The 12,158-nt window shown below is 47.1% G+C and overlaps 1 protein-coding gene across 1 annotated transcript in view; it reads right to left on the bottom strand.

Moving 5' to 3' along the window:
- Positions 1 to 7,531: 7,531 nt before the first annotated feature.
- LOC119381095 (neural cell adhesion molecule 1-B-like) overlaps positions 7,532 to 12,158 on the bottom strand; it is a 190,846-nt gene continuing 186,219 nt past the window's right edge. The window contains exons 9-10 of the mRNA XM_049412161.1: positions 9,993 to 10,322; positions 7,532 to 8,491 (exon numbers count right to left, since the gene is read on the bottom strand). Coding sequence (XP_049268118.1) covers positions 8,400 to 8,491; positions 9,993 to 10,322 — 422 coding nt within the window. The 3' untranslated portion in view covers positions 7,532 to 8,399. The remainder of the gene's footprint in view (positions 8,492 to 9,992; positions 10,323 to 12,158) is intronic.

Genomic DNA, 12,158 nt, shown 5'->3' with positions numbered 1-12,158 from the left:
AGATAGATAGATAGATAGATAGATAGATAGATAGATAGATAGATACGCTCAAAGTGCCGAAGGTTCGTTAAGAAATGCTTCGCATGTAATAACACAAGTGTGCTTGTGCTTACATTGAGTTGCGCGTTAAAGAACCCCAGGTAGTCGAAATTTCCAGAGCCCTTCACTACGGCGTCCCTCACAGTCATATCGTGGTTTTGGGATGTTAAACCCCAGCAATTATTATTATATTCAAGTTTTCTTCTCTCTGTGTTGATAAACCACACGCGAGGTATGTATAGCGAAAAAGATGGCTGATTCTACCGTCATAGGAATCGGTATAACCCGAAAGAGAAACATGTCGTCACAGAAGTAGTTGATTGTTTAGAGTGCATTGGTATATGAGACCTTGTACAATATCTATTGTCGCTTGGCGGATATAGTATCTCTTGATGTGGACACACCCACGTCGACGCCTGGTGGCACATCTCCGTACCGACGACTAACGCCCATGATCATGACTTAACCCTTCCAGTAGCAATACATGGGTTGCATGTGACGTCACTTCCGACTTGCAAAGTGAGCGACTGCCATATATAAGAACATCGAGTCGGTCTGCGCGTGTGGCTTACCGCCGGAGCTTGTCGTCGTCGTTTGATTTATTTTGAGCGATATGTCGAAAGAAAACGTGCACGCGCTTTGCCCGTTGTACTTTGAAGAACTCGTGGGATCGACTCGGGTACGTTACCGAGCTAAAATTGAAATGTGCGATGGCATCGACCCTTACGAACTGCGCATCGGCAAGGACGCTGCATCGGACGTCGATCTGCTGCCTGCCGTGACGCACGGCTACATTGTAAATTATTTGGTGCTTTCAACAAGTCACGTCACGCTGCAACAAATGAAGGCCTACAAGTCGCTGGATGGCCACAACTGTATACTTCACCAGCGGATGGGTGAAGAGTATAGCAGCAAAGCAGCTTCCATCGCAGCGTGTCGTCGTTCTAAGCGAGGTTAGTTAACGACGCTCTTTCACGTTACGGTCGAAGTAAAACTTCGTGTTTGTCCAGACGCATGGGCGTCGACAGGATTTTTTCTTAAGGGGTTGCAAACAAGTGTGCGGTCATAACGGCAGTAGTCCGGTCATAACGGCCGTGGCCCAGCAGTAGGCTCGGTGTCCAGTCGGCGTTCGTGTCATCCATTAAATTCGCAGGTTTCCCTGTGAAGAAGGTCACGTTCACATGTGTTGCACCGTTAGGCCACATTTAACAACTCGAGACGCGTTTATTCAAGTGGAAAAGCTCGTCTCTACGTCGCTGTGAATCTAGGCAGCATTCTGGAGAAGCGACGTAATCACGTCAGTAAACGTGTTAAACCTGTACACAACTCGAAAATACCCTTACCTGTGATGAAGTGAAGACTGCAGACACGGATGTATTTCTCTTTCTTCAAGTCTCTCCTCTTAATGCGCGCCAGCCAAGCGATACGGCGCTTTGCGGACAACAGCCTCGTTCGCGCGCATTGATTCGTTATAATCGCGGGCAAACTAAACATTCTAACGCGTGGCTGTGCCTTGTCTTTATAAGCAGAAGTTCCACTTCTTGTTCTGCATTCGAAAACAGCGCAAATAGTCATGGTCAAGCCGGTGGCGCGTCCAAAGAACAGATCTCGCCGCTGCAAAGCTTCTGCCTACGCTTCCAGACAGCTGCAAGTGTTCTTAAACATGGCGGCTTTCGGTCCTGTCGTTTCCGGATGTGACGTCCGTGCAACCTATGTATAGTTGTCAAAATATACCTGACCATCGCACGTGGTGAATCCCGCACAAAGATGAAATCAACAAGCACATAGGAAACACGGATACTAGATATGCACTCCTTCAAATCGTCGTGAAACGCGATGAGCGTCGTGTCTTCCTTCTAGCCTGACCGTTATTCTCACAGGGCGAGCGGGAAACGCGGTGCGACAGCCAGGCGAGCGTCGGAGAGCTATTTTTCGTTATGGATGGATGCTATGAGCGAGGCTTTCGAGGCTTGGGCTAAAGTCGCCACCTCGCAATGTGTTAAAGCGTGTACGAAATTACACTCCTCCTACTGGAAACGCCCCGAATGGGACGGTCGTAGCGACGGCACGTTGCCGGAGCTAATTGCGGAGGCAACAAAGTTTTTTGGGGGGTCTTTTTCGAGCTTGGTGGCACACATGTCACCGCCCCATTATAAAGGGGACCTCATAGCCTCCATCCATTCACCTAAGAGCACTGAGGAAAATGTGAAAGCTAAAAGGCGCGTCGTAGCCTCCGTTACGTGTTGGGCGGTAGCTCAGTGGGCTAAACGTCCACCAACCATCGTCGCGGACCGAGAGGTCGTGGGTTCGACTCCTGTCAACGGAACTTTAGTGCCTACATGATCGGTCGGTCATGCAGGCTCCCCAGATGTATTGATCCTGCCCGCCACCCTCCGAAAGCTTTGTGCACCTAGTGTGGTTTCGCAGTTCCAGAATCGGAGGCACCTCACCTGGTTTTGTACTGCCTCCGTGATCAGCCCACCTTTGACCAAGCTACGATGTCATGCGATGACGGTGTAGGCTTATGCCACAGGAGCGAAGGAACGAGATGGCTGAACCAGAATCGACACCAGCAGAAAACACGAGCCGTGGCTTCACGTGCCACTGCCAAGCGCCGTCTTTACTTTCTTCTCTTGAGGTCGCGCGCTCTCCGGTTTTGTTCGCCGCCCAAAGGAGGGCGCTACAACGGCATCATGTGGCGTTACGTCACATAATGTCACGCCAGAATTTGTGACGTCATGATGACGTAATACAGTGACGTCATCACGTGATGATGATTTTTTGCATCGCTCGTGCTGCGCCCGACGCCGCGGGACGCCGACGGTCAAATTTCGCGTTTGATGAGGCATCTATAAGGCTTTCGCCCTAATACTACAGGGCAATCACATCGTCCACAATGCGCACTGCTTACTCCGATGCTCCTCGTAGCTGCGATAGATATATGGTGCGCTCATATCGAATGCAAATACGATAGTAGTACTGATTGACGGCCATGCCACAAGAAGCGTTAAGATAAAATTAGCGTTTAGCACGGGGGTGCTCCCTATATATAGTCGAAACATATATGTGTGTATGTCAATCAAAGAAACGGTTCACAATAGATGAACGTCAATCATCATTGTGACAGAACAATATAAAACACCTACAAACACAAACCCTTTATACTAGTCGGCGATTTAAACATAGACATTATGGACCTTAGGACCTAGCTTTGTCGTCGACTCTTTATGTCACTTTATGTCACTTTATGTCACTCAATTTACATTATATGGGGCAACGCTCGAGTAACGTACGGTTACTCACCCATACGACACCCAGAGCTTCGCCAACTCGTCATGATTCACTTCGTGGGGGTGCGTGGATTTTTTCGTTTTCACATCTCGCCATTTCGACGCCTGACACGAACCACTCGAGGCTATTTGCCATGGGCTCACACCTTTCCTTTCGCAAAGACGACGATTGTATGCGTTAGCGATTGCGTTACATGCACGAGCTAGCATTATGCAGTTTCTTTTATGTGATTGTTTTGATATGAGCTAAGTTATAAGACCAGCCACGAAGAAAGAGTCACGAAGCAAGAAAAGAAAATACAGGGGTGCTATGCAGGATGGCCCGAGCTGCTCGGTAACGCAAGTTTGCTCCGAGCTCGCACTACGGCGGTCATGATATAGGAAGACAGTGCGAAGCGCGCGATAGCAGCGTTGATAAAAACAGCTACAAGAACGAGCATAGCGTCACAAACGCATCTGCGGCATTTGCGGCGGTTTTCAAAGGAACACTGCGTGCGAACGCGTCAGCGCCGCCACTCAGTCAACATTTCAATAGTGCTGCCACATCAGCGTGATGTCGCGCTTTCTTTATGCCAACTGAACATTGCGCCTCCCTCAGGCCCGTGTTCGTGGGCATATGTCCTCTTTCGGGCAAGTTCTTTCGTTCCACCTGCAGCGTGGAAATTTCAACTCTCAAAGGCAACAATGGCGCACACGCAACACTTTCGTGCAGCTCGCTTCTCTTTTATCGAATATTACCGATAAATAAATGGACAGGTTACTGCTACTGACATTACACATCCGAAGATTTTCCTGCATTACCGAATCGGTAGAAACGATGTCTCCGCAAACAAGTAACAGTAATATTTCTCGCCGCAAATGCCACCAGGGGCGCTTGCTTCATGGCTGTGAGTGGTATGTCGTGAGCGGGGTGAAATTGAATGAGAGACATCGTAGCCACGTGATGATATAACCTTTAGTTCTTCGTGCGTGTGTGTATATAGTCTGTGCGATTAAGCTCATACATGAATCATGCCGCTCGCTGGCACTGCGGCGTGAACACTTATTCTTCTCGGCAAGAGCAAACGCGGTGGGGGGACCCGATCTTCGCCGCGGGCGTCTGTCAATCAAACTGATTGACGCGCAAAGTCGGTTACAAACTCGTTCATTCTGAAAAGGCCCCAGTTCAACTCGTGACTGTCATAGTGCCGGTGTACCTGTCAAGCGTTTCATGCGGTGGACGCTAAGCAGCAGCTTCTTTGCGTATCAAATAATTTGGTCAGCTTGCACTACTTGTGCAAGGCTAGAGCCATCGGAGAAGCTTGTGATCACCTAGCTTCCAGCTTTTTACGAGTCTAATTGCCTACTTACTCTGCTCGGTCTACTTCGGAGAGAAGATAACATCAGCTCGGTCTCAATTTTGATTGTATTAATTAGCCAGGTGGTCTTAATTAACATGATATTGAATAGTACTGTCCTTATGGGTGATGGTTTAATTAACAGAACATAATTTAGCCAGGTATAATTAGCAATGGCTTAATTAGTGTGGATCTAATTAGCATAAACGTGGTTGTAAACTTGGTTGCAATTAGTGCACCTAATGAGTGCCGTGGTAATTAACATAGTCTCAGTTTAAATAACATAATTCTAATTAGTGTGGTCCTTAGCGATTAAGGTCCTCATTAGCCTTGACATTATTTAACGTGATCCTAATTGGCGTCGTGCTATTAGCAATACCTTAATTACCTCGGTCCTAGATTTACACGGCTTCATCAGTACGGTCTTAGTAAGATGTGGCATGATTAGCTCGATCTTAGTATGACTTAACCTAATTAGCTTCGTCATATGTCCTGGCTTAATTAGCCAGGTATACCCCCCAGCTATTTAGCTAATCAGTCAGGCGCGCGTGCTCGGGGAGCGAGAAGACGATTAATAGGAAAACGAAGAGGGCGCGCGCCGGCCGAGCAACGCGATAGAATGTACAGGCATAGTCCCTCAAAAAAGTATTGAGGGACTATGGTACAGGATGCTCTCTCGGCGAGGTGGGAAGCCGCTCTGCGCAGCTCCAGAGCCCGCGGAGCAGATTATTCTAAAGGACACATAGTGCAGACATTAAACATTTCAAAATTAATTTAAACAGCCAGTACCCATAAAAAATATTGTTAATAAATGTTTCTGACAGTTTTCTTGCATGGGTGCACTTCTGCACTCAGTGGGACGACAAACAAATGAAAGAAGGTGCCGCTGGTTTGAAGACACCACCCAACCTGGTCGACCGCCCTTCGCATGACGCCGCGTTCTATCGTAACCAATGGAACGCAGCGCACGCTGTGGGATGGATTTCACCTCTTCGTACTGTTAAGTCGTTCAAAAGGGGGTGTCGCCAGAGCTCGGAAAGATTCCGAGTTCCGCCGAACTCGGGCCATCCTGCATAGCACCCTAAGTCAAGCTTTCACTTCCATCTTCGAACCGCCTATCTTTTACATATTTTAAAGCATATTATTAGATGTGAAATCTCACTTCAAATCTTTTTATTCTTCGTCTCACACGCGACTTTTCCAATGCAATATTTTTTTTTTAATGCGAAGCATTTCTTAGCGAACCTTTGGCACTTCGAGCGCTTGTATCGACGTATCTATCTATCTAGCTACCTACGTCTGGGTGCTCTCATGATCGCCTCCCTAACTTGGTGTAGACCAAAATTTGCATGGGAGGGTAAGAGGATATGACGAATATGACTGTCGGGTCATGACATGAATAACGTGAAAATCCTGTGGCGTACGTCGTCAAACCATTTTCTCCAGGCACGTGTGGTACATACCCGTTTACCACGGGCCGCGGTGTACGGGTATCCACAACAGGTGATTGGCAGTTTATATCTACCCAGGAACGGCGAGAACAGACATTGGTAATTTAAATGCGAGAGCATTAGGAAAAACTGACATCGGCAGCGTTGACCCGACGATTGGCAAGCTTGCTAAGAGGTTTATTGGCAAAGAATATGGCAAGAACAAGCAGCGGTCAGCAGCGTTCGGCCAAGCGCAGCAACCACGAGCTCATGCCGATGGTGATGCCGCTGAGGCGCAGAGTAATGCCGCTGAGGCCACTCTTCTTTTTTAACGAAAGTTACGTATGATATTCACATGACTGCACCATAAAGTGCACTTAGTTTCTCTAATACTGGCGTATGTACTCTAACGTGAGGGCTCAGCCCTCAGGTTGGTACGGTAATTACCCTTTAAACGCCAATGTTGTCGACGCGCCCGGTGAGCCCACGATGTGCACACAGCTACTACATTTACAAAAACACGTCGATCCACCTCGCACCGCTTGGCTCAAAGCCATAAAATACAGCATAGAAGTACTCGTTGACTTCTTCGCATGAAAACGATTCCCACAACGCGTGGGATCTGCCGAATTTTTTTTTAGCTCGAACTTTTGAAGTATGGATATACAGTTGTGACAGACCTTCCCAGAAAGGCTAAATATAGGCTATCCTAAGAATGTTTAATTCTGTACACACCTGCAAGCAGAAATGCACGTCCGCGTGTGATCGAGCAGGCAATACTACGCTCTGCCGCAACTCTAGTGTGCCCAGCAAAGCGCGCAAGCAATATATAAAGAAAACTCACGTGAACGGACGCCTGAATTCAGTCATGCCTGGTCGAGGCATTTTGCTATGCTTCCCGCCGGTCCTGAAAGCACGACAGCAGCAGGCTGTTCATCGCCGACGCTTTGGGCAATACCCGTGCCTACATTCGGTGACAGCTAAGCGAGGAAGCGTCGGCCTTCGGCACTATTTCCTGTCGCCAACGTTAATTATAATAGCTAGTACATGTTAGCGCGGACTCTATATGGTACTATACGTTCGTCGTTCAACTTTACGTTCATGCCTCACTTCCGCTCAGCCGTTTGCGGCCAGGCAACAACATGCCCAAGTTTTGTTTATAAAACCTTACCTTCTCGTTGCAATTATTGTCAACGACATCGGTCAAAGAGCCGTGCAACGTCAGCGACTGCGTTGAACCTGTGTCGACCGCCACCTGTGTGGCAATCTTAACTTTTTTTGGAACGAACCAATTTCCTACGCACGAGCCCATTTTTTTATTCAGAACTTTTTATAAAACTTTGATATCACCAGTAAGCTCTCAAGACGTGCCTGACACTCCCTACGTTCCTCTTCTTGTCCTGTTTGGTGTCGTGGCAGTTTTGTTCGAAAAAAAGCATTTTACCGACGGTTTTAATGAAACAACGTACTGTACAGCGGTGCCGCAGTGTGGCTAAAAATAAAACTGTGCTTCATTTCATAACAAGGACAACGGATTACGGACGATGTTCTTTCAAGTGGTCTTGTTTTTATCGCCGTACTGGATCAACAGTCTGTGATGTCTTTCGGAATCAACAGCGCAGCACTACACGCTCTTCCGCCATCTTTTCATATGTGCTGTGAAAAGGTTCTGGGAAAATAAATACAGTATAGGAGGAAGATAACTAGTGCGCATGCTGGGTGTTTTTTTTTTCTACATTTGCAGTACTTGTGCTGCGCGATTGACAACACAAACATTTACTGTCACTCGCAGTAAGGATCCGTGCGAAAATAACAGGACAGGATATGTTCGCGCAACGCCAAAACCGCTACAGCGGTACATACGTACCCGTGAAGTGACAGTCCGATTATAACCACATGAATCACATGATCAGTCCATGACAGAACTGATGATAGTAGGCCACACGTGACGTCACACAGAGTAACAACACTGCGCGAAAGGACAAGCTGTGCAGAGTCCTCACTTGCAATCTCCACAGTACACACGCAAGTCCTTGAACAAGCTTCTGAACAAGCTCCGCAGAACAAGCTCCGACGTGACCGTGCCAGTGAGGCACCGTAGGATTGTTTGCTCGGGCGAGTGTCTCATTCATGAGTCACTGTGATGTGTGGTGCTGGAGAGTACGACGGACACACACGACGGAGATGACGCTGTTGCACCTTTCCGCGAATGCGTCATCTGCCATGCTCGCTCGAACGCAGTGTGTGCTTCGGGATAGCTTCCCCGAGTCGATATCCACCTTGTTTGTGCTTTGTCGCTAACGTCACCGACCTGCCGTGAGCAGTAGCGAGACGAGCGGCAAAACCACTTGAACGAGTCCGATGCTCTTTGACGTGACACCACTTCGTTTTTTGTCTGAAAAAAAAAAAATCAAGTTTTCTTTTGAGTCAGCAGTGTCCCTTAGAGTATTTTCAAGCGAGATGCGGAAATGTGAAAATAGAATATTGCGTAGAATACAACGAGATAACAAATAATGCTGCGTAACCAAATAAATTAACACTGTTCCATGAACGCAACATAGTGAATAAAGCGTAGTCAAATGCTTTAAAAACGCAACTTCGTTGTCAACATGCAAAGTTTTAAATGTGTATAAGAGGGAATAACATGAAAAGGAGGTGGTTAACCATTGCACAATCGTATTCGTATAGCAGTGTCGTTCATAAAAAAATAACTATGGCAGATTCACATGAATGTCCGCTATTGTTACTGCAATGCTTAAAACTGCTGTTGATATCTCTGACACAAACATACTACTAGAATATCGCACCATACTATCATAAACACAGCGACATGCACTATACCGACTCTCTTGAGCAGCTCTAAGTCATTTTCATTGCTTTAGATCAGGGGTCAGCAACCTGCGGCCCGCGTGGCACTATGATGCGTCCCCCGGCAAGACGCCAGAAACCCCCCTCCCCTTGTCACTTCCTATCTCAACTGTAAGAAAGCGCTTTCGGTATTACACAAGCATGATTTCTATTGCAGTTTTGAACGACATTATTGTCAATTCGCCGAATTTTTTTCTCTTTGCCGGCGCCTCCCCCCCCCCCCCCCCCGCCTCTTCCCTTGTGATTCCCCGTCCAGCCCCGCCATGTCGGCCTCATGCGACTCGCCTCAAAAGGTTGCCGAACCCTGCTTTAGATTATCGTGTTAAGGAAACGAAAGACCGTCGCATTAAATGGCGACTGGAACGGGCCAATACTTGCAAAGATACGCTATCACAGTATGTCATGACTTTCGAATAAATCGTTGCGGTCTTCCTTAGCGAGAGCCGATCGCGAATTCGTTCACTATCTCACTTCGTGCACGCTCGCATGAACTCGCACTAATCTTTTCTGCTTTTCTTGATGGGATGTACTGGAACGCTTTTTTTGTTTGTATTTTCTTTTAGATCTTTTCGTACGACTTTGAAAACGGTAAATGCTACTTTAACGCAAAATGTGATTGTACGCTTGCGTGTTACCTACAGATTGTGCTCATGCGTATACACAGCCGGCTATGCCTGAGTTTATAATAACTTATTTCTCCGCTATTTGTTACATTTGCATTCGTTTCCCCCTCGCTGCACTTTATCACTGGTACAGCCATTATTTCGGTGGTCCTACTTTCCCAGTATACTGTCACTTAATAGACAGCATGACTAAATGCCAGTCTGTTCTAACTGTTCGTGGTACTGCGCTAAAAGACTAGCAGATATTTTTATTGACATGATATAAGAAGATGCTTGCGCACAAATCAGGCGCCGGCTGCTCCTCATCCATTGCTGCGGCGTAAGGAGACGTGAAAGCCACACTGCACTATATGTTGCCCCAAATAACACGATTTATGGCGAACCTTCACGCCCACTCTTTCGCACCTGCGGAAGCCAGAGGCGCCGTGTATGGGTCTGAGTGAAGCGACAGCCGCACTTCGGGTCCCCTGGTGCCGCCGGCGCTCACGGCGTAAAGCACGAGCCGGCAGGCAGCGCCGGGCTCCAAGCTCGGGATCCAAAACACAGGTCGGTCGCTCGAGAGATTAGAAAGGGGTGGCCGCTGCTGCACCTGCGGCTGCTGCGCAGATGCGGAACTGTGAACTTCGAGCACAAATTTTTGCCCCGGTCTCCGTTGTTCGGGCTGCCTACACGAAACCAGCAGCCTCTCGTCCGACTGGTTGCTCACGCTGCAATCTCGAAGCTGGCTGGGCTTCTCTGAAACAGAGAAGAAAGGGAGAGAGAGGAAGATTGAGAAAAGAACTCCTTACACTATGGGATAGGAAAACTTAATTGTGCCACATGCTCGTGTGAAGATGCAGAAGACATAGAACACCTTCTTCTACATTGTAAAAATTATGATGTTCCCCGTAAGACATTAAAAAAAAAACTAAATAGGTTGGATAGACAGCCACCATCACCAGCAAAAATTTTGGGCCCATGGTCAACGGAAACCTTTCAAAATATCGCTGCACCCGCGGTAGTACAGTTTTTAGAGGAATCGGAAATATCAGGACAATACCGATTCACATAAACAGCTATTGTTCGCCTAGTTAATCGTTAACAGATACTTCTAGTCACATGTTTTCGCGCGTTTTCGTGTGCTTCTCGTATTCTCGTGCCTATCAGTATTTGTTTAATGACAGCTGTGTTTAAATTGCGCGAAACTGTCCAGTGACTGTTGTGTGATCACCTTGATGAACTCTTTTAAGATGGGCGTTTCTTGTGCGTGAACATTTAAGACGTGTGAACATTATTGTTGATGTTTGAGCACCATTGACGTGTGCATATTGCTGTTGTGAATGGACAGTTTCATGAGTAAGCTTTGTATTGTTTTATGGCTATCGACAACTTCACGAGAATAGGAGTAGCCGGAGCCATACCTAGGCAACAACCTCTCCTTAAACATATTTATAATTAAAGATTGGCAAACAACTCAGCCATTCAATTGAGATTGATGTTATTAACAACGATATCCAGCCGACATTTACAATAATTTAACCAGCACTTGCAATCGCTAGACAGTGTTCAGCAACACTAACCTAGCGGTCACGATACATACATGTTCACCAGCTTCCCGTATGTGTGCCAATATTGAAGCAAGACGACCGCTCTTGGAATTGTGCAGTTAACGTCTCAATTGAAAGGACGCCAAAAAAAGCAAATCATATAATTTCTGGACTTTTACGCGCTAAAACCGCGATATGATTATGAGACACGCCGTAGTGGAGGGTTCCTAGAATTTCGACTGCAGCTGGGGTTCTTTAACGTGCACGTAAATCTAAGTGCACGGGCATCTAGCATTTTGCCTCCATTTAAATGCGACCGCCGTCGCCGGGATCGAACCAGCGTCGCCAGAAAAGCAACAGCGACCGCGTAATTCAAGTGCGCTATCATCGAAAAAGGCTAGTGAGACAGACAGAGAGAGATTCTTATTAACTCACAGATAATTCTGCCAGCGTATAATTAGGTGCTAGACGCTACCCTGTACAAGGAAAAGTATCGAGGACAGAAAGGCTATAGAAGAAAGAGTCAGGAAAGGAACTTAAAAAAAAGAAACATATGGTCGCGGTATATTACAGGCGAGATGATAAACGTAACGGTTATGATGTAGGCCGGTTTATACCTTATCAATCAAGTTGAGGCTATCGGTGAACATGAAAAGAAATCTTAAAGCTTGACGTTGCTTTCAAGGAGAAAACAGAGGACCAACTACTATTTCGGGATCTCGATATAATTAGGCAGTTGAGCCCTTTCTGTTGTGGAGATCTGTTCTTTCTTCTCAGCGTTCCACTGTTTCCAACGCTCCACAGTCAAAGCAATAAGGGTTGGTGGTCAAATCAAGGCGGCACAATTCGTGAATACTGAGTAACTTGGTCTTCTACACCTTGCGGGTGTGGCAAGCCTGTGGCACAACAACCACGCATCAGATTTTCGAAGCTGGGGAACCGTTCCGACGGCGAGGCGGTAGCGCGTGCGTTTTGTTGCGTTGAGGCGAAGTCGATAATAGAGTGCCTCAAGGTGTCGAGGAAGGAGCTGTTTACTGCACCGCGC

Source organism: Rhipicephalus sanguineus, chromosome 2, assembly GCF_013339695.2.
Source record: "Rhipicephalus sanguineus isolate Rsan-2018 chromosome 2, BIME_Rsan_1.4, whole genome shotgun sequence".
NCBI classification, from domain to species: Eukaryota; Metazoa; Arthropoda; class Arachnida; order Ixodida; family Ixodidae; genus Rhipicephalus; species Rhipicephalus sanguineus.
Note: the sequence above shows the minus strand (reverse complement) of the source record. Positions and strands in the feature narration are given on the sequence as shown.